This window comes from Pseudochaenichthys georgianus, chromosome 13 (assembly GCF_902827115.2).
Source record: "Pseudochaenichthys georgianus chromosome 13, fPseGeo1.2, whole genome shotgun sequence".
Taxonomy (NCBI): domain Eukaryota; kingdom Metazoa; phylum Chordata; class Actinopteri; order Perciformes; family Channichthyidae; genus Pseudochaenichthys; species Pseudochaenichthys georgianus.
Window position 1 is genome coordinate 31,615,564 of NC_047515.1, and position 22,059 is coordinate 31,637,622.

The 22,059-nt window shown below is 39.9% G+C and overlaps 4 protein-coding genes across 5 annotated transcripts; 3 read left to right on the top strand and 1 right to left on the bottom strand.

Moving 5' to 3' along the window:
- The first annotated feature begins 947 nt into the window (after positions 1-947).
- Positions 948-3,883, top strand: sfrp2l (secreted frizzled-related protein 2 like). Its single transcript, XM_034097507.2, has 3 exons — positions 948-1,600; positions 2,406-2,486; positions 2,677-3,883. Exons 1-3 carry the CDS (start codon positions 1,078-1,080, stop codon positions 3,093-3,095), a joined length of 1,023 nt encoding a protein of 340 aa, XP_033953398.2. The 5' UTR covers positions 948-1,077; the 3' UTR covers positions 3,096-3,883.
- Positions 3,884-5,817: 1,934 nt separating this feature from the next.
- Positions 5,818-7,362, top strand: tomt (transmembrane O-methyltransferase). The gene is made up of 4 exons (XM_034096824.2): positions 5,818-6,085; positions 6,163-6,359; positions 6,884-7,006; positions 7,165-7,362. Exons 1-4 carry the CDS (start codon positions 5,824-5,826, stop codon positions 7,360-7,362), a joined length of 780 nt encoding a protein of 259 aa, XP_033952715.1. The 5' UTR covers positions 5,818-5,823.
- Positions 7,363-7,954: 592 nt separating this feature from the next.
- On the bottom strand, positions 7,955-12,439 carry anapc15 (anaphase promoting complex subunit 15). Of its 2 annotated transcripts, none has more exons than XM_034097500.2 (5): positions 12,332-12,439; positions 11,891-12,012; positions 11,344-11,403; positions 11,085-11,225; positions 7,955-8,775 (listed from the first exon to the last, which is right to left on the bottom strand). In XM_034097500.2, exons 2-5 carry the CDS (start codon positions 12,008-12,010, stop codon positions 8,728-8,730), a joined length of 369 nt encoding a protein of 122 aa, XP_033953391.1. In that variant the 5' UTR covers positions 12,011-12,012; positions 12,332-12,439; the 3' UTR covers positions 7,955-8,727. The 2 variants fall into 2 exon arrangements, with proteins under 2 accessions (XP_033953391.1, XP_033953392.1); XM_034097501.2 differs by lacking the exon at positions 12,332-12,439 and adding an exon at positions 12,295-12,331.
- Positions 12,440-14,456: 2,017 nt separating this feature from the next.
- folr (folate receptor) lies at positions 14,457-17,617 on the top strand. The gene is made up of 5 exons (XM_034097499.1): positions 14,457-14,614; positions 15,515-15,647; positions 16,172-16,360; positions 16,742-16,877; positions 17,290-17,617. Exons 2-5 carry the CDS (start codon positions 15,519-15,521, stop codon positions 17,559-17,561), a joined length of 726 nt encoding a protein of 241 aa, XP_033953390.1. The 5' UTR covers positions 14,457-14,614; positions 15,515-15,518; the 3' UTR covers positions 17,562-17,617.
- Positions 17,618-22,059: the final 4,442 nt, after the last annotated feature.

The following is a 22,059-nucleotide window of genomic DNA, read 5'->3' on the forward strand; positions in this document are numbered from 1 at the left end:
CTACTACTACTACTACTAAACAGAATCAAATAGACAGCAGAAGGAGAAGGGAACAGGACGAGGCATGTTGGTGCCATGTGTCAGTCTCCCTGGAAAAAGATGAAAGAGTCTCTCATACCCTCTGGCAGAGTATGATGACAGGGTACCAAACATAGTTCTTCTCCCAATACATTTGTATTTCCACTAACCAATTTTACAATATTGACAGTAATGTTTTGCAAATCTTTTCATACACCAAACCAGTGTTCTGTTTGTTAACTAAAAATGCATTTAATGTAAGTCTTTGTATTAATCCTTAAAGCATGTATAGCTGTTTAGTTTATACAGAAATCATGATGATTCAAATAGATACTATTCCTGATTACAATTTCGGACTTGTAAAATAGCTTACAATAGGAGTAATCTGTAATTTACTCTGTAAAAACAAATATGTTAGGAGGCCCGATTAAAAAAAATAGTTAAATACAAAAAATATACAGCACACTGTGTAACCTTATTGGTCTTCATTTTCATGCCACTAAGAAATATATAAATAAAAGACAAGTACGCTATAGCTATCTCTCAATCAAAATGGCATTGTTCAGCAGTGTAATCCTTATCAAAACATTATTTAATGTCCACAATTTTTACAAACAACATGAAAAGCGATTATCTAATTTGAAAATAAAAATTATGAAAAATAAAAATAATGGGTTCCATTTATAAAGCACTTCATATTTGAATTCAAATCTACAAGTAGTGAGCATGAACAGTATAAAATGTGCTTTGGAAAACTTTGAGTCAAAGTGCCTGACGATGATAGGCTACTTTACTGCATAATTGTAGCCTATTGTCTTTGTTACGTTAGGAGTTTATAACATGCATGCCAAACTAAAGAAACAAACCGTTTGCAGCCTGAAACTATTAAATGTGGAGACATGCAGCAGTCTGATGGGGTGGGATGATAACTGGGAGGCGCCTGCCCTTTCATTAACCCCCCGTTTCCTCCACACCTCATTGTTTACACCTTCAAATCCAGACAAAAGAGCAGCAGCTCTGCAGACTTCACTCTATTCTCCGGTTGAACAAAAAACAACAATGTTAGTTTCTGTGGTCTGCTTTATTCTGTTTGGAGGAGTCACCCATGCCTCTGACACCGCGGCTCCCCAGCTCGGGCCGCCGTCGCTGGGGCTCAGTTCCTCGGTCCGCTCGGTGTGTAAACCCATCCCGAGCACCCTGTCTCTGTGCCACGGGATCGGCTACAGGCAAATGCGGATCCCCAACTTGCTCGGCCATGACACCCTGAGAGAGGCCCAGCAGCAGTCGGCGGCCTGGCTGCCCCTCATCTCCAAGCTGTGCCACCGGGACACCAAGAAGTTCCTGTGCTCGCTGTTCGCTCCGGTGTGCCTGCCGGAGCTCGGCGGGCCGGTCAGCCCGTGCCGGAGCCTGTGCGAGGCCGTACGGGACGGCTGCGTGCCCGTTATGAGCGCGTTCGGATTCCCGTGGCCGCAGATGTTTAACTGCACCCGGTTTCCGCGCGGGACCGAGTTGTGTATACCGGCAACCGGAGAGCACGAAGGGCGGACAGCGGATGAGGTCAGGCACGAGGAGGTGCTTAAAGGTCAGTGGACGGATCTGTAGGTGAAATAAACATATTTTACTCGAGTTACGTGTAATCCACAGTTTAAAGTAGGCTGATCAGCCTACGTTAAAGTCAACTTTGTAGGTGATGTAGGCCTAGGTAAAACTGTTTTATATTAGTGTCAAAATATGTATAGGCTATAGTATTTTTAACTAGGCTATCAAAAGTAGGCTAGCCTACTTATTTTGCAGTGGCCCATTTCAAAATAATACACACCACAACAATATTATTGTATTCATGAATGTGTTCATCACTTTTTTGTTGCAGCATGGTAAAGGTGGAGCTCATTTAAATTGATTTATAGATTAATTGGTTGGTTCATAAAAGGTCAGATATTGATAAAAGTGTCCAGCACTGCATATTTTCAAAATCATCACTTATTAGCTAATAGTAAAATGAATTGACAATAGTAAAGACATTTTTGAGCTGATTTAGAAAGTGTCTCTATTATATAGATTGTCCAATTTAGGGTCCTTGGCAAAAATGTTTGTTAGTGTCATGTTTCTTTTTTCTTTTAAGAGACACTATTTGGCCTTTAATCAATATTTATATTTAATATTTGACCTACCTACCTCATAAAAAAGTTAATATGTTGCTAACTTTGTTGAATCTTTGATTATTTGAGTGCTGTAACAACTGAAATGTCCCTTCCGGAGATCAATGAATTCTTATTTTATCCAATGTTAGTTGTATTACATGCCTTTATCCTGGAGTTTCTGCTCTTTAACATCCCCACCACAGACGCTCACAGTCATTGAATACTCTCTCTTTTCCTCCCCCACAGGGAGTGTTATCTGTGATGCCTGCAGTCTGGCTGCTGAAGGAGAATCTGACATCCAGGAAAACTTCTGCCAAAGTCCATATGGTGAGAAAAAACTACTTATTTGAATGAACTGATTAGAACACGGCCTACCAATCTGCATTATTACTTTGATTAGAAAGCTAATTAAACTAGACTTACATCACAAAGCAGGCCACATCAAATCATTGAGATTGTTTTACAATGTGTCTGAAGTGGCACCTGTTGAATAGCATTGTCTCTGTCTCTGTTTCAGCTTTTAAGATGCGTCTGGGCAGTGTGACGATGGTGGGAGGAGACCGTCAGCTGGTGCCTACGGCCCGCAGCCGCATCCTGAGGTGGGCAGGGGGAGGTGCAGAGAGGGCAGAAGGGATTGGAGGCGCAATGGCCCACAGCGCTTTGTGGCTGCAAGAAGGAGGCACCTGTACTTGTCCTGGTTTAGACTCTGCAGTGACAAATGAAGACGGAGGGTTAGAGGAGGGACAGATGGATAAGACAAAAGCAAAAGAAGGAGAAAAGGAGATGAAAGGGGTCCAAAGTGGATGGTACCTGGCCCTGGCTCAGGCTGAGGAGGGAAGACTAGTTCTGACTCGACTGGTGAGGTGGACCAGAGGGGACAAAGATCTGAAGAAGTTCATCAGAGCAATGCTCAAACAGTCCTGTTCGGAGATGTAGACAGCGTGTTTTCAACCATTGCAGTCCTTCCTATGAACATAGCTTTGTGGTGCAGTGTGTTACTGTGTGCTGTTCACTGCAACACTTTTATATAATGAACAGCTGACAAATAGTTAACACATAACACTGACTAAATCCTTTGTTTGCAGATCGTTAATGTAAATTAACCAATTATTCAGTAGTTATCTTAATCTGTTTGCTAGTGTCTTTGTTGATGAATTGTTCCTGATTAAGGGATTAAGGTGCTAAATGCCACACACTCAATAACAATTGAGTCTTCATTCATTAGTACATTATTTTGTATTACTTTACTCCACAAGTGAAATAGAGTATAGTTTTAACAAACTGACAAGCAAGAGTCTTTTTTACAGTGAACAATTATTAGACAGATAGCTAGTTTTTATACTTTTTGTAGTGACCTCATTATTGTGGAAATATTAAGCACATAGCGATAGTTAGGCAATGTTGCAAACGTTACTACTGCCAAATAGTGTAAAGGTTGATTTAATTCCAAATTGGGCAATATTTGTGTATTTTCTTTTGTATTTTGTGTATATTTGTATAAGAGATCACGAAGGGTTACCTTTTAATCAAGGTCAAAGGGTTTGGTAATGATTGCAGGGGTTTAGGCTGATCTCATCGCATAATTTTCCTTTTGATACTTATTAAAGGTGGGGTAGGTAATTCACTTCAGAAACACTTTTTGTTATATTCCATGGAATGCTCTTAACATTCCCCAAGAAGCAATGAATATATTAAATGCTTTGACAATAAATACATTAAATTCATCTATGGACGTTTTTGTTGGTATTTTATCTTTTTTTTCACAGTAGCCAGGTCTCAGTATTTAATTGAGTTAAATCACATGTTAGGAAGGTTTAATCTCAAGGGACATCAAAAAAGAAGCACTGAAGAAAAAAAGCAAGTTGGTTGTGAACAATAAATCATGTAGATCTTTTCCTGTCTCTATTTTTGCATTCATTTTTTCCTGATCTGGTCTGCTCTGTCAACACATGTTTTTTTGTATAAAAACTTTCATTCAGAAAATGTATTGATATTTTAAGAATTCATCTTTTTGCTGTATTTGTGTTCTGCTTGACCTTTTTATCATGACTCAGTGAAGAAAGAAATTTGATTCCACACAGTCCCACACCTGTTGCTGTTTACTTGGTATATCAAGTGTCTCACATTGTTTCTTTGTCTCACCGTCTCTGCTCCGATCTAAAGTATTGTCCATTTTCCAAATATCTGGACAAGATGCTATCTGTTTGTCTGATCAAAAATGACAAAGACACTAGTTTACCAGCTACATGGTCAGTTATGTCCCTGTTAAAAGTCTATTAAATGGAAATAATTACAGGATATGTAGTGTCATACACGTGACACATGAATTATTTAAACCCCCAGGTCTCTTACCTTCTCTAACACACACACACACACACACACACACACACACACACACACACACACACACACACACACACACACACACACACACACACACACACACACACACACACACACACACACACACACACACACACACACACACACACACACACACACACACACACACACACACACACACACACACACCTCTCTGTCTTCAGTCACTGAAGGGCCACTTTCATCTTTATCATCTGCACTGTTACTCTGCTTAAGGCTAATTTATCAGAAAATAGGTGAGTTTGTATTCTTTTTTTCCATTGAGCAGTAAGTGAGACAGTATTTGGATTTAAATACTTGTTAAAGAGTCTGTTCTACGTGGTGCAGAAAGCCTGCGGAGTCTACGATTACCTGCAGTAATAGAAACATCAAGACAGGCACAGCGCTTAATCTCACAGGACTCAGCATGAAGTTTGTTCCTGTGTAGATATAATCTTGCATACATTAAAAACTCCAAAAGTTTATCTCAAAATGTGGTCACAGAAATGTTGTCACTTAACACAAATATTTATTTACTTTAATTCACAAATTAGTTTTCAGTATCTTGATGGTCTTACAATACCAGTTTTCAGTATTCTCACACGTACCTTACAATGATATCCCCTTCTTCACATTAACAAGAGATTTGTTTGTTATTTATGTATGATCTTTCAGTAGTTTTGTCGTAACAAATTAATGGTTGGATCATTTAACACATGGGAGATTAGAGAAGAACCACATTAGCTTTAGAGTCCTGATGTCACAGAAAGTAGGCCTAATTGTCCATATTCATACAAATCTGCACGCAGGAATCAGCATCGTGCTTCCATAAATGTTGATAACCTGAGAAGACAAATGACCTCACTTCCATTGACACTATAACAGACAGTTTTTCAATACGGTAATATTGTTGTTGTTTGGCAATAAATACATAAGTTCCTACTCCACTTGACTATTAATATCAGAGGGCAACATGGCAAGGTGATAATAATCATCATTGTCGTATTTATACAAAAAATGAGGGTAATTTGTTGATTGATAAAGTTGTTTTTTGTCCGTGTTGCCTTACTTCCTCACAGCAGAAGCAGGGCAGCAGAATTAGATAAATCCATGGAAGTAAAACAAAGAGTAGGGCAATAGAAGGAGAAAAGTCCTGCTGCCAAACTTGTAAAAGCACATGAATACATTTCACCCACCCATAGTATAAATTCATATTATAAGTTAAAATAACAACTTTCTACCTAATGTTCTGATCACAACTGAGTCTCTTGTGAATGTACCTGTGTGTTTTTCTTTGTACAGGATGGTGTCCCCTGCTATTGCTCTGGCCTTCATCCCCCTCCTGCTGACAGTGCTCATCAGGTGCCGTTTCTACTTTGTGCTGTTCTATCGGGCGGTCCTGGTCAGGATCTGGAGGGACTGTGTTACCGGCCTGAGTCGAGAGGAGCGTGCCTACCAGTACGTTCTCACTCACGCCACCCCCGGAGACCCCGACAGCATCCTGGACGCCTTCGATGTCTGGTGCAGCAAGATGGAGTTCATCAGCACCATTGGGCCTAAAAAGGGTGAGGAGATCATTCACATTAAACAACAATTGATCTGGTCACCAGCATGATTTTACATGATGTGTTTTGGTGTGTAGGGAAGGTCCTGGACCGGATGCTGATGGAGCAGAGCCCTCTGACGGTGCTGGAGCTGGGCTCTCACTGCGGGTACACCACAGTGCGCATCGCCCGCTCTCTGCCCTTGGGTGCCAGGCTCTACAGCGTGGAGATGGACCAGAGAAATGCTGCTATCGCCGAGAAAATTATCCGCCTGGCAGGGTTTGACGATGACACGGTGAGAGAGCAGGAACATTTAAACACTTTATGGTATCCATTGCTCTCCATGGCCATATGTCTTCTCCTTCACTTGTTTAAAGCACATACACCTGTTTACAGTCCACTTATTTATATATTATTTCAATAAGCACTATTTTATTTCATTTCGCATTCTGTTTTATCTTATTCTATTTTACATAGTTAACATAATGTATATCGGTCATTTCTTGAACCATTTGGTTACTTTATTTTATTATTTATTTTATGTCTTAAGTATATTGTATTGCACTGTTGGCCTGGCCTGAGACTAAATACTTGAATTGCAGACATTTACACTGTGGCTAATGTGCATATGACAATAAAGCCTTTGACTCCTGAATCTTTGAACCGTCTGCTTTTTGATAAAATCCCCAAATGACCTATCTACAGGCCATCACCATAATTTGATTAAAGTTGTATCTGGGACATTTATATTTCTTATTTTTTAAGTATTATATTATATGTGTTATACCTTTTGAGTTATTCACGATGTATGTTTTCCAGGTGGAGCTCATCGTGAATCCATCCGATGAAGTGATACCTCGGCTGCGGTCTGAATATGGTTTGGAAAGGCTGGATTTTGTCTTCATGGACCACTGGAAGAAATGCTACCTCCCTGATCTGCAGGTAACTAGAACAAATAAGGGTATTTAAATATGAGTTAAGCTGAATGTTTACTTACAATTGAAAGCTACTTAAATAGTTTGTAATAGCTACAATCCATTCCATTGTTACCTGGTCAACTGCCTTGATCACATGATACTGCCTCTGTGTGTGTGTTACAGATGTTGGAGGGTACTGGTCTGCTGGGAAAAGGGTCTATGATCGTGGCCGACAACGTGCTGTTCCCTGGGGCGCCAAAGTTCCTCAGATACATTCGGAAGAGCGGCCTGTACGAGTGGAAGGTCCACCGGGCCACACTAGAGTACAGCCGAGGCATCAGGGACGGGATGGCTGAGCTGGTGTTCCAGGGAATCAAGTAGATCATGCAGACTGGGACATCATCCCACACTACAAGTCAGGTATACTACTACAGAGTAGCTAGCAAAGGATTAATTAATTACGGTAAAAACATTTATTAAACTAAATTGTAATGGTAAAGACAGTTGTTAAATCCCCGAAAGAGTTAAATTCACCATAACATTGTGGCATGCCAGTGTGTTATATTATGAAGTTGCATTGGATCTGTTATTTCCTAAGTAACTTCCTGCCAGCTCCTCACTCCTGGCTAAAAAGGAGAATGATTAGTGAAAGAAACTGTCATGTAACACTTGTATAACCCCATTGCAACTCTTGTCTTTATACAGAAATAAAAACCATTATACCTGCTTAGGATCTTTGTCTCAAAATATTGTGTTAACATAACCCCCACATATTTAAAAAATCAACCATTTCATGTTCAAAGGATTTCAAATATGAATTGTTGATGAAATAAAGTCAATTTGTAGAGAGCGGCACATCTTAAATTCACCTACCCCTTTATCAGTACTGGAATCAAGTCAAACCACACTCGATAGAACCAGGTTACATTTTTGGTGTTTAAAACAACACGTGTAGACAACAGAAAAAACATGGTTTCATCAAAATTAGTTAATTTAATACAAAATATTAAGGCTTCTGTTCATTACAATACAAATAAAAAAGTCTTACTAAGCCACCTGTGAACATAAAAATGAGAATATTTGGATGGACATTTTATACAACTGACATTCTTCCAAAGTAATGCCAGCCCTTACCCTTGACATAGTGAAGAAATATGAAGATGAATTGCAATATTGCATTTAACAAGCTTTTCGTAGGATGCCAATCAGAATATGATACCAGAAACAAAACATTAGCAGCATTCTCAACACTATAAAACAGCATCATATAATATGGTGGTAAAGTATCTGTGAGTCTTCTTCATAGGTAACAAATTATGTAGCTGACTAAACTGTTGATTGTGCTCAGTCAGCTGTTTGGAGAAGTAACACATGGCTGAAGATACCACAAGGTCAAAGTTTTAATGAGAGATCACCTGGCTTAATTATACTGCTGCCACAGCATGGGTGTGTGTCCGACTGATCACAAACCAGCGGGACCTTGTGTGTGTATGTGCGTGTGTGTGAGCACAGGGTGGCAACACTCACATCTAGTTCAACGGCGTTCAGAGCCTTCAAAGGCAGTTGGCAGCTTCAAAAGTACTTTTTGCTGGATTCACCCAACATCCTTTGACTCAACTTTGTTGTCCTCTTTGCACAAAGAAATAAAAAGACATCTGTGACACAGACTATGCAGCTGCTGTGTTTTCGGGTGGGGAGTAAAAATCCAGTGCCAGACATCGCTGGAGACTAAAATGTTCCTTTGTCTTAAATCATCCATTGTCCTTGGTCTTGATCTGGTCCCTCCATGTCCACCTGATCAAAATAAAAACAGTCAGATTAAAGACAAGTATTTCTCAGTTCAAGGAGAGGAAAAGTAGCAGAACAACTAAAATAACACTTATTGCAATTGCCCTGTACACAAGTCTTGTTTCAGTTTGAAAAGCATCTTATAACCTTAGGACCTAATGATGGGAGTTTTTTTTACCATAAAATATATATATATGTAAAGTACAAAGTATGCAACGCTTTAAAAAAGTGGTATGACCTCAATGGGAACCAGACCCGGCGTCATGGGCGGGCCCCATGGGGCCGGGCCCACCCATCCAGGATTTGGGCCCGCTGTTTTAATCAGGGCTGAATACAACATTTTAATTGTTTTGTTCAGTGGCGGCGCCAGGGTATACTGGGGTAGGCTACAGCCATACCAAGAAATGGCTTAGCCCCACCATGAATAATGATGTTAAAGTTAGCAAAATAAAGTCCGCCAACTCGCGCGGAGTAAATTGCACAGACAGCAGTTAGTAAGATTGATTTCAGTAGCCACTTGTCTGGAAATACCGAAGACTAGAAACGGTTTTGAAAACTTTTGTCACGTAGTGATCGTCTTCTCAATAGAACATCTTTGATAATGTCTTCTGGCCAATCAGAATCAAGATAACGGCGTGGTGTTGTTGCAGGAAGTCCCGACGGAGAATATTTTTGCTGTAGTACATCTCTATATAGGCCTACATCGATACAACATTACGTGTTGATAGAAATCAACACTTAATGAAATAAGACCCCACTGTTTGATGATTGATAGCTGAGTGGGATGTAAAGTAATTCACACAGCCTCTTCCCTCTTCTCTCTGTGAGGAGCAGCAGGTTCAGCTTTCAGAACAAAGTAACAAAAATAGCATTAATTTTTTTAAATATGTCGTGTAGTAATAGATTTATTTATTTTTCTTCTCAAGAGAGTACCAGAATGTGTATTTTACGTTAGTATATCAAAAAATCTCTGCAGGCCCAGGGGTTGGGTTTTCAGCATGTCAACTCACTTGTGGGGAAATTGCAGTATTGGCTCCAGGTCGCCCTTTTTATTTACTACAAGACAAATGTGCCTTTTTATTTCATACAGTTCAATTTGGATTGAGACAGGGAAATAATGTAAACCTCACGCGTGGCGTTTCACTGTCAATGGGAGCGTGTATGTAATTACATTGCAAATACTGACTTGAGCCCCACCACTGTATGGGTTAGCCCTACCATAGATTACCCAACAAAAATACTCTGGCGCCGCCACTGCTTATGTTTATTGTTGTTATTTGTAGGGCTTTGTCCTAATATTTATGTCTATGTTGAAAGATTAATTTAATATAATTTTTTTTATTTTGCTATGAAATTCTGAATGAAAGGCTGCGCGCGAGACTGGTTTTTCGCTGGGTTGAGTCGTGTGGGTTTTTGAGTGAGATGCGGCACAGCAGCCTGTCAGTTTACTCTTGCTAGGTTAGTTTGGCTATTATCATTTATATTTATCTGCAACAATGGATATCAGGAAGTGGTTCATGAAAGGAATATGGCAACACAGCACCAGATGCAGGCACATTAGAAGACATCAGTTACGTTACCAACGAGCTAGCAAGCCAGCCAGGGACAAGGGAGGCTGGCAATCAATTATATTTTGAAGAGAAATTGACTCTCAAGCCGGCTCTCTCAGAAACTCCTGCTCTGTGCGCAAGCAGACCGCTGCACATGCTCTCTGCCTCGCTCAATCTCTCTCTCTCCCTTTCTCTCCATCGCTCAACCTCTCCACCCTGTGTGCGCTCCTCAAGTTTCCCTGCGTGCTTGCTCAAGTTGGCACAGCGTTACAAATGTGCCACAACACCAACCAATGGATGTAGCCTATAATAAGACCGTCAACAGCCTTATGGCAACCTAAAACCCCTCTGTTTCCGTAACAACAATTCACAAGCGCCTCCCTCACCCCCCCCCCAGTTGACAATTCAGATTTCCCGGGAAATGTAAGTTTCGGGGTGGGCCCGCCCTGGTAAATCAAATGCCCGCCCAGAGACGTATGTCTGCCGCCGGGTCTGATGGGAACCCCTGTGAATGTTCGATGCATCACACTTGCATTGGTTTCAAACAGGACCTGCACCTTTATGTGTGAACGCAACTTCAGAACATACAATGCTATGGTTTTCCTATTTTTTCTTTAACAATACAATTAAGAGGGGTTATAAGAGAGATTGAATGTTCCTTCCTGAGACCAAATGTTACCCACAGTCATCCTCAGTCATTTACTGTACTGCTTTCTTGACTGCCAAGTAAGGACAAGACTTTCTGAAAATCATAAATCAAAGCACCTCATTGATCTCTCCGTCATCAGGTGACTCATTGTAGTCATTCATCTCATCCATGTCCTGCATGTCCTCTTCATCTTCAGAGTCTTCCTCGCTGTCCTCTTCATCCTCGTCATCCTCCTCTTCCTCGTCTTCATATCCTGCCTGCGACACAGTAAAGCAAGGAGAACACCTTAACACAGTTTTCATACAGTGGCCTGGTGAAAGTCCAGAGCAGCATTTTAATTATATAAATACCAAAATTTAAATACCAATACATTACCTCAAAAACAGGTTTCCCAATGGGCATGAGGTTGTTGTCTTTCTCAGCAATGCTCTGCAGCTGAGAGAGACAAAGACAACAATACAATATTACAGTTTAAGTCACTTTAATTACAGTTTTTTTCTCCTCTTTCAGTCTGATAAAAAACATGTCCACTAAATGTGTTGATTTTGAAAGTGTGTGATAAACTGAAGGATGAAGGATATGAATAATATGTATAAATGGAAGTCACACAAGGCAAGATTTCTCCTTCAAAATATGTCTAGTGCAATTTCAGAAGTGTTTCTTTATAGGTTGATAAAAGAGTTTAGAATTAGCACAATCTTAAAACATTTAGAGCAGTGAAATGCAACATACTTATTAATGCAATTGTAATATTAAATCAAAGTTAACACATATAATAGTAAAACACTTACAGGTCCTACATAGGTGAATTATGCTGGGTTGTAAATGCAGGGTTTTTACTTAAAGTATTTTCAGTAGTTGTTAGCACTTTTTCTAAATGATCTGAACACTTCTTCCACCCCAGTTGAGCAGAGGTGTTTACCCAGGTCTGGTGCTGCTGCTCCTGCTGGTGCAGCTCGGTCTCGTCCACACAGGGCCGGTCGAGGTTGAACCAAAGGGTCTCGGTTATCCGGGGGAAGAGAGAGGGGAACAGCGTGGACATGTCTGTCACACAGGGACAACAATTAACACTGTGTCAATCAGCAATAGTTTAGCATGGGTTTTGGGATAATAGTTGGCGAATTTACACAAAAACAAAGAGTTAAATCACGTTTCTAAAATAATTAAGTTATGATGAAGTATACATAGGATGTGGATGGACATGGTACGTTAACGTAACAAAAACCTAACGTACGATTTAAAGTCTTTATGTCTCATGACGTGCAAAATAAAACATGTCCCCGCTAATATTCTAGGTAAAAAATAACGCAGTATTGAGGTTTTTACCCGTAATTCAGAGCGAAATTATAAAAAGTGTAAGTACCTGCCAATCCGTCGCCCAAGCTTTCAAAAATTTAAAAACACATTCAACCGGAAACGACTGGTGTTCAACTGTCAATGTTTCCGATGTCCTCTACTCCAGTGTCCCTTCGCAATGGTTCCGCTTTGGTGTCGGTTGCGGTGGCAGCTGTAACATTAGAGAGGTGAAGCAAAAACATAGATTTACGTTTGTTATTGTGTTAATAGGGGTGTTTGTGAGCAGTTGATATGCCAATACAATTATTCCCTGATGTATTTAGCTAGATAATAGGGAATGAAGGAATTTAGGAAGTGTAAATGCTTAATGTTTTGTAGTTGGATAGTTACTAAATTACAATGTGTAGGTACCTTCTTTGAGTATCTCCATTTCCAGCTACTTTATTTTTGAAGAATTACTCTTATTTATTGTGGCCCTTTAAATAGCCTACATTTTGATTCTAATAATGTTGTACTTTCATTTAAATAGAATGTTGACTGCACCTTTTGTATAACAGATAACCACACTGTGGTATTATTACCTTTACTTTTAAATGATAATAGCCAATTAGTTGTACAGCTAGGTAAGTAATAACAAAATACAAAACTAAAATAACTTGTTTAGTTTCATTCATTTCATTTAGATCTGGGATTAAAAGACTAATGTCACAGCAGGATTTGGAAAAAACCTGCCCATGCTTGTATCTTCAGTAGACTCGACTACTGTGATGGTGTCTTCACAGGTCTCTGTCACAGTCCTCACTAACACTAAGAAAGTGGATCACATCACAGTTCTGAGGTCTTCACACTGGCTTCCTGTGTGTCAAATAATTGATTTCTAAATATTGCTGCTGGTTTATAAAGCATTGAATGGTTTAGGCCCAAAATACATTTCTGATCTACTGCTAAATTATGAACCATCCAGAACTCTCAGGTCTTCAGGGACTGGTCAGCTTTCTGTCCCCAAAGTCAGAACTAAACATGGAGAAGCAGCGTTCAGTTATTATTCCCCAAATATCTGGAACTAACTACCAGAAACCTGCCGGTCCGCTGCAACTCTTACTACTTTTAAATCCAGGCTGAAGACTTTTAACTATATCTTACACTGCACTGTAACTTTTATTCATGTTTTTTTTAAATGTTTTTTTCATTATCTTTGCTTTTTAATGACTGTTTTTAAATACCATTGTCTTAATGTCTTTCATTTTTGTAAAGCACTTTGAATAGCCTTGTGTTGAAAGGTGCTCTATAAATAACTTGCATTGCCTTGCCTTACCATCACGGTCACTTTGCAAACTGTCTGGACAACTTTCAGAGTCACTTTCAAAGAGATAGACCATCAGAAAAATGTCCCCACTAACAGACACATGGGGAAAAAGCTGCTTGCACAAAGTACAGACATTCAAACCCCTTGGTTTTATTAGGCTTCTCATAAATAAAATCAAACTGTACAATCTCATATTCAAACAATGGGAATGCAGAAATGATTGATATGTGTGACATCTTCTCTTCTATAAAAGCATCATCTGAGGGCGTCTCCCTTGAACTTTAGCTACTGTAACTGCTGACACACACACACACACACACACACACACACACACACACACACACACACACACACCAGCACAGATGCAGCAGAAACTTATCTTAACTTCCCCCTTGTTTGCTTTTATTATTGCTTTCCCAGGTCACACTACACATGACAACCATGTACGTGTGTGTGTGTGTGTGTGTGTGTGTGTGTGTGTGTGTGTGTGTGTGTGTGTGTGTGTGTGTGTGTGTGTGTGTGTGTGTGTGTGTGTGTGTGTGTGTGTGTGTGTGTGTGTGTGCGTGTGCGTGTGCGTGTGTGCGTGTGCGGGAAAACGAGCAGGGTTGACCTTGAGATAAGCCAAACGTTCCTCACAGTACAATAAGATAAAGTTCAGATTGTCACATAAGAGCTACATCATTTTCATTCCTTCTTTCTATCTTGAAAACACACACACATACATGCACACACACACACATACATGCACACACACACACACACACACACACACACACACACACACACACACACACACACACACACACACACACACACACACACACACACACACACACACACACACACACACACACACACACACACACACACACACACAAGAAGCCCTGGTGCAGTCTTTGGACTTTGGAGACATGTTCACACATACCCGGATGGATGTGTGTTTTTTAACTCCTGTTTGGTCTTGAGAAGCATGTAAGTGGTGTCTCGAGACACTGGTTTTGAGGATCATCCCTTCAGGAAGGAATCATCACAAAATCTGACAAGGTAAAACACATTTCTTCACGTTTGCTTGTAGAATTCTTCTTATTCTTCTTACAGTAAAATGATTACAAAAATGCATTGGTTGTTTGGCTGAATTCAATAAGAATGTTTAAAGGTTTTTTGTACAATTTCTGTTACATTCACAGGTCTTGCTTTCCATTGTGTTTTTTAGGTTAGATTTAGCTATATTTTTGCAATAGTCATCAAATTTGTTTTAATACTTATACATTAGTCACCCAGTAATGAAAAAAAAAAAAACGAACACACAATTCTGCTGAAGTGGAGAAAGTGAGTTAAATGTTTTTTTTATTTTACATAGACATTAATGAGTGAGGCATCAGTGTGTATCATGTCCAAAATATGTTTAGCGGGCTCAATATCAACATTTAAATACGACAAAATCCAAACGTAAAGTTAAACATTTAAGTATTAGCAGTAGCACCCCCCGAAGAGTCACAATGTTGGTGTTAACTGTAATACATAAGGTTTCTGTCTTAATTCGTTTATGTAGCGTATTATTATTTTTCTAAGTATTTGAAGTGCACATGTTTCATGGTATGTATGTTATAGTAATGCTAATATGGATGCAGCTTACATTTATTTGTTGTTTTGTGTCTTTGTATAGTTACGTTGGCTTTCGGGGTGTTTACAATAAATTCGAAATCATCAGTCAAGTATATGACCAGCTTTAGGAGGGATATGCTATACATATAGTAAACAATATGATATTCTCTGTAAGTAACCATCTACTCTGATGACAATGTGTTCATGTTTTCAAATGTTACCTTTACGCAAATAATCCAAACACCTGCAGGTTGGAAAATTGTATTGACATTGATTTAAACGTTTTAGTGGTACCGTTATTTACCTATTTATCGATTGATGTATGCCTTTCTGCTGCAGAGCCATGTGGGTTATCCTAGCCTTGCTGCTAGCCCTCTCCAGTGGCGTCATGTCGCAGGACAAACTCAACGTTTGTATGGATGCCAAACACCACAAAGAAAAACCTGGCCCTGAGGGAGATCTTTACTCTCAGGTGATGAACACTCAAATGTCCCCAGAAAGTAACATTTTTGAGTATACATACTTTCCTTGAGTTTTTCCATGTTATGCTTCTTTATACTTCCACTACCTTTTGGCAGGAAAATGTTTTAATTTGTACTTGTATTTAACAACATTAGTAGGCTACTTGAATATGAAGTATTGCAGGGTTATATTATAAATACAAAACTAAATCAACTAATACATTATGATGTTCTGTTAATGAGGGAGATACCTGCAGTAAACAAATTATTAACGTTATCTCATCCTTTACCAGCTGCTAAATTAAAATGATAGACCCATTAATGCATAACTAACTATAAACCAGTGATATCATATTTATTATTTTATAAAAGGCCACTTTGGATAATGAGTACTTTTAGATTTGGCAATTAAGTATATTTTGATGCTTACACCTTTTTGCTAAAGTATCATTTTGAATGCAGGGCGTTTTACTCTCAATAAAACAATGCTGTTCAACAGCATAAAGTGACCCCCCTTTCCTCTCCCTCTTTCCAGTGTGCTCCCTGGCGTGATAATGCCTGTTGTACTGCCAACACCAGCACAGCAGCCCATAACGATAGCTCCTACCTGTACAACTTCAACTGGGATCACTGTGGTGTCATGAGCGATAAGTGCAAGAAACACTTCACCCAGGACACCTGTTTCTATGAGTGCTCACCACACTTGGGACCCTGGATACAGGACGTGAGTATTTGGCTGAAAGTCTCATTTGTATGTGTGTACTTGCAACACTAGGTGGCAGCAAAAGAAGAAGAAGAAGACAGGTCTGAAAGGGCTTCTCAGGACAGTTAATTCAGTATGCTTCCATTAAAATAATAAAAAGATAACCAGCTAATATGTGGACACCTTTGGTTACTCCCCTGGCATATCACAGTATTGATACTTTGAAAGCATTACGTTTCATTCTAGAAATATATCACATCTTGTGTGCTATATTTGTTTACTCTTGTACAACTCTTAATGTTATATTTGTATTTGTATACTCTTGAGTTTTAATCTCAATGAGGCTTTTACTGGTTGAATATATAAAAAACCGAAATAAATAAATAAATAAAATGTGTGCAGGTGGATGAGAGCTGGCGTAAGCAGCGTATTTTGGATGTGCCTCTGTGTAAGGAGGACTGCCACAGATGGTTTGAAGATTGCAAGGACGATTTCACCTGTAAGACTGACTGGCACAAGGGATGGGACTGGAGCTCAGGTAACACACACACACACACACACACACACACACACACACACACACACACACACACACACACACACACACACACACACACACACACACACACACACAGACAGACAGACAGACAGACAGACAGACAGACAGACAGACAGACAGACAACACACACTCACACTCACACTCACACTCACACTCACACTCACAAACTCAGAGCACAGACCTGCTCATATAAAAAACTTACATAGAAATCAAAAACGTATGACTATCTATACACACACCATGAACCCACTTACTCATAAACACCTATAGAGGTCTTCCATTACATTTTTTCTGGCTTTCTGGCTAGAACTTTAAAAAATCAAATCAAATTTCTTCAATTACTTTTTCAATTACTAAATCTATCTTTTGTTGTCTCATTTGCCCCTACAGGTGTTAACAAATGCCCTGAAGGCAGCATGTGCAGAAAGTGGACGGAAGTATACCCTACAGCCAAGTCCATGTGTGAACAAATCTGGTCCAAATCCTACCTTTATACCACCCTACCCAACACCTCGGGCCGCTGCATGCAGCTCTGGTTCACAGGGACAAACCCAAACAAGAAGGTGGCTGAGTACTACCTTAACAACGCACAGCAGCATCAGAGCTTTGCCTTGACAACACTTCTTCTCATGGCTGGTGCATTTCTCTCTGTAATGATGTAATAAAATAACTTATCCTGTATCGCCTCGGAGGGATCAATAAAACTGATTGCAAATGCCTTCCTGTTACTTTCTTGATGTCAATGAGCCTTCTTACATGTGAACCTGCCACATGCATGTTTTCTGTGTTTTGCATTTCTAAGTGCTATTCCGCATATCCTTATTAGTTTATTATTTTCATTGTAATCCAGTCATTTATTGTTCATTCAACCACCATTATGTCAATTAAGCTGTGATTAATTTTCTAAATGGCCATTGGAAAATGTCCTTAGAGTTAGAATAATCGCCATTACAATTCAACCTGAACAAATACATAACAGTGTTCGATTGTCCGGTAACATTTAGTTTAACAGATTGATTTCTCTTTCAGGATTAAAGGCAAGGCAAGGCAAGTTTATTTATAGCCTGTAAAGACACCATTACAGTAGTCGAGTCTACTGAAGATAAAAGCATGGACAGGTTTTTCCAAATCCTGCTGTGACATTAGTCTTTTAATCCTAGATATATTCTTTAGGTGATAGTAGGCTGATTTAGTAACTGTTTTAATGTGACTGTTGAAACTCAGGTCAGAATCCATGACTACACCTAGATTCCTGGCTTTATCTGTTGTTTTGAACATTGCAGACAGAAGCTCAGCGCTAACTTTTATACGTTCCGCCTTGGCTCCAAAAACCATTACCTCAGTTTTATCTTTGTTTAATTGGAGAAAGTTCTGACACATCCAGTCATAAAGATCAAAACATGAACAAAAATGCAGTATATAAACACCCAAAAAAAAGATTTTTGTTTTGGAAAAGTAGCCAAAAAGCATGCATTTGTCTTGTAAAGTATGATAGATTTCTTTTTTTGAAAACAGTGACTTTAGCAACATCCCTCATTCAGTATCTCTGCACAGCTGTAGGATATATCTGTGAAAACTATGGATCAATATATTAACCCATTCACATCCTCAAACACTAGTTCAATAAATGTACAACTGACCCAGGATCTGCATTGATGGAAAATGTTTCTCCACACTGGGCCACATTGATCACACCACCACTCTGAACCAGCCAGTGGTTAGAGGGCTCCACTGCTTGGTAATTATGTTCCAGTCCTTCGAGTGCGTGTGTGTGTGTGTGTGTGTGTGTGTGTGTGTGTGTGTGTGTGTGTGTGTGTGTGTGTGTGTGTGTGTGTGTGTGTGTGTGTGTGTGTGTGTGTGTGTGTGTGTGTGTGTGTGTGTGTGTGTGTGTGTGTGTGTGTGTGTGTGTGTGTGTGTGTGTGTGTGTGTGTCTATTGCCTCCTCTATGTTTAAGAGTGTTTTAATGTCTCTGTGTGGGTATAAGTGGCATGAGATGTGAGTCATTGCCACGTCTGAATTGGGAAAAGTAACTGTCATGTCATGTACTTTTATATTCAAGTTCTGATGTAATCAATCTATTAATCTATAGGTTACATACGTAACCCCAGGGCTCAGAGTAACATGAAGTGAGATGTCTCACTATGGGATGCGCCTCATCGCGGAGCAAACAGAAGCATCAATCTCATTACGCCAATCCTGATTGGCCGGTGATTCTTGACGTCAACGTCAGGGGAAATCACCCCCTATAAGTAGCCTGCGCCACGACGCATGCGTCATTCAAAATAAGCACCTCTTCTCGCTTCACCATAGCAAGGAGGGCCGTCTGGTGAGACATCTCACTACATATTACTCTGAGACTGGGGTTACGTAAGTAACCTATAGTTCTCATTCATAACACTCCGTTCGATGTCTCACTATGGGATATTGTAGCTCCCGTATTGCCAGACGAGCTTATCTCGAAGATCACCGATCAACCAGAATTTAACAGGTGGAGTCCCGACTCAACAAGGTGCCCAGCACTGCTCGGGCCACGCTTAGAGCGGAGACGTCTAGCCTGTAAAAGCGGAAACACCCTTGAACAAAGCCCAGGATGTAGCCAGGCCCCGAGTCGAGTGAGCCCGCAGACCCGAAGGTGCTTGCAGATTCTGACTCGTATAGGCCAAAGCAATCGCCTCCACGATCCAGTGTGATAGTCGTTGCTTAGTAACAGGCTTACCCTTGTGAGGTTTAGCCCAGGACACGAAGAGTTGGTCATTAAGACGAAGCTCTTTTGATCTGTCCATATATGTGTGCAAAGCCCGGACTGGACACAACAGATCCTGCTGCTGTTCCCCGGAGGAAACCAGCTGCGGAGGAAATGCCTCAATGTCAATCGGGGTACACGAACCAACCACCTTTGGTGTAAAGGCAGGGTTGGGTTTCAACAACACTCTCGTTTGCCCTGGGGCGAACTGAGTGCATGAGGGCAACACACTCTCACTCCCTAAGCGTCCAATAGCGACGTTTGGTCAGTGTCCGTGGCGTCCAATTGTGACGCTCCTAGGCTCCTTCAGCGTCATAAAGGGACGCAAATAGCTTTCAACTGATTGCAATGTATTCCCATCTGCGTCGGGATTTGACGCTCATGGAAGCACGGCATTCGTTTATGTCGGCTGCCCTTAAAGGTAATGTGAGCGTCCATTCCCAGGAGTAAAGGATGGCAGAAGACACTACACTACCCAGAATCCCCAGCTATCGTTTGGACTACACCATGTGCTCTTGACAAACCCGTGATAGTCCTCAAGCTCTGTGATTGGAGAGTGTGCTCCGAGGGTTAAGCCGATTCTCGAACAGCACTTGAAATGGGATGGAACCACGGCAGACTGTCCAAAACTGGATTTGAACGGATTTAAACTGTGTACATCCCTGGAGGTTTAGGGGACAGGAAACACTCACATTTAAAACATATAATTAATAAATGGGTGAAAATTGCTTGTGCCCAATATGGGCAGTATTAATATATATACCCACATGCCAGCTAAGGTCAGAAGAGCTTTATTTAACAGCTGGTCTTATGTGTGTGACCCCTGTGATAACATTACATTACATTACATTAATTGATAAGCCTGAAACATGCACTTGTCAAGGTTCAGAGGCACATTTTGCAAATATGGCAGTAGCCATCGATCAGCTTAAGATAAGATATACTTTATTGATCCCAAGTTGGAACATTTGCGTTACATCAGCATGTGTAACAGTTAAATATGCAGTTGTGTTTATTTGAAAATCATTTAGTATAATCACATAAATTCTGTGTTTTATATTCAACAATTCTGTGTTCTTTATTTATTGATTGTTCAATACCTGACAAGGCCGGAGATGAAATATCTACATACATCTTATAAGAGTAATACATTATGTATAATATCAGTTAAAATAAGTGCTTCAACATAGTTAACATTGCTGGAGGTATGCACAAATATTGATAGATGTCTTGTAATGCACTATTGAGGAACCTGCAACCCAAGTTTTTCATTCAGTGCAGAACTACACCACAGTTGTGTAGGCCTATATGATATGTCAATAAACCTTAGAAAATCTTGAAATCTTGAAAGGGATGTGCAAAATAGTCATTACATACAGTCTTTAATTAACAATTAGTAGAGAATAACGAGTAATGAATATACTTTATAGGGATCGTATTAATATCTAATAATACAAATATTGAAATTCAATAACATGCTTTAACCACCAGGTGTCCCTTTATATCATCTGTGCACCTTTATGGTGTAAATACAGCCTATCTACCAATTGGATCAAATATAAAAATGAGCCGAATTAGTGTTGATACTGCAAGGAGACGTATTGTGTGAAAAGAAATGTAAGATGTTGTTTAATGGCTGATATATTTATGATCCACGTCACGTTTTCAGTTCCTCATGTTTGTCTTCTCATCAGGGCTCTATAAATACAGAACTACGGCAGATATGTAATATGTAATGCAGCCGAACCGTGTATTACAATGCCGTTATGTGATGACTTTCAAAGAGAAAAGCAAGCACACTCGGAATAAGGTATTATTATTATTTTGGTCTGTTTCCGGTATTTGTTAATGACGATGTGCTCTGAGATGTGAGACTGGAATTGCACAGGGGGGAAATAACGTAGGCTATCTTTAGATGCGGATTTTGTTAAACTAATATGTTTAGGCTGTGGACCAACACTATACATTGACGGGGAAGGGGGTAGCAATAAAGATAACACCATTACACAGTTACACAACATAACAGAAATAATATCGATAGCAGCGTCCCTAGCAACCACCTTGGTAACAATGAAAACGTCGCGATTTCCTGAAGTAATCTTCGTAATAACTAGCAAACTAAAGACCATGTACATCCACTGCACACATAATCTGAAATAACAACTCATATTTCTCGCATCAAATGACATCAAAACGCATTTTAATGGCCAAACTAACTTTAAAATAGCCATTTTCTACGAGAATAACACGAATTTCGGCCATGTTTTCTTTTTCTGCAGGGAGAAATTTGAAGATCACGTGACATAGACGCCAGCCATCGGAATGAATGGTGAAAAAAACGGGGTTTGTCAAACAGAGCACATGGTGTAGGCCAAACGATAGCTGGGGATTCTGGGTAGTGTAGTGTCTTCTGCCAT

Bases quoted from the DNA above. Each gene is read 5' to 3' on its own strand.
- sfrp2l (XM_034097507.2), top strand. From the start codon at position 1,078: ATGTTAGTTTCTGTGGTCTGCTTTATTCTGTTTGGAGGAGTCACCCAT. The intron at 1,601-2,405 runs GTCAGTGGACGG...CCTCCCCCACAG, and splicing joins GCACGAGGAGGTGCTTAAAG to GGAGTGTTATCTGTGATGCC. The intron at 2,487-2,676 runs GTGAGAAAAAAC...TCTCTGTTTCAG, and splicing joins CTTCTGCCAAAGTCCATATG to CTTTTAAGATGCGTCTGGGC.
- tomt (XM_034096824.2), top strand. From the start codon at position 5,824: ATGGTGTCCCCTGCTATTGCTCTGGCCTTCATCCCCCTCCTGCTGACA. The intron at 6,360-6,883 runs GTGAGAGAGCAG...TATGTTTTCCAG, and splicing joins CAGGGTTTGACGATGACACG to GTGGAGCTCATCGTGAATCC. The intron at 7,007-7,164 runs GTAACTAGAACA...TGTGTGTTACAG, and splicing joins GCTACCTCCCTGATCTGCAG to ATGTTGGAGGGTACTGGTCT.
- anapc15 (XM_034097500.2), bottom strand. From the start codon at position 12,010: ATGTCCACGCTGTTCCCCTCTCTCTTCCCCCGGATAACCGAGACCCTT. The intron at 11,404-11,890 runs GTAAACACCTCT...TGTCTCTCTCAG, and splicing joins AGCAGCAGCACCAGACCTGG to CTGCAGAGCATTGCTGAGAA. The intron at 11,226-11,343 runs GTAATGTATTGG...ACTGTGTCGCAG, and splicing joins TTGGGAAACCTGTTTTTGAG to GCAGGATATGAAGACGAGGA.
- folr (XM_034097499.1), top strand. From the start codon at position 15,519: ATGTGGGTTATCCTAGCCTTGCTGCTAGCCCTCTCCAGTGGCGTCATG. The intron at 15,648-16,171 runs GTGATGAACACT...CCCTCTTTCCAG, and splicing joins AGGGAGATCTTTACTCTCAG to TGTGCTCCCTGGCGTGATAA. The intron at 16,878-17,289 runs GTAACACACACA...TTGCCCCTACAG, and splicing joins GGGATGGGACTGGAGCTCAG to GTGTTAACAAATGCCCTGAA.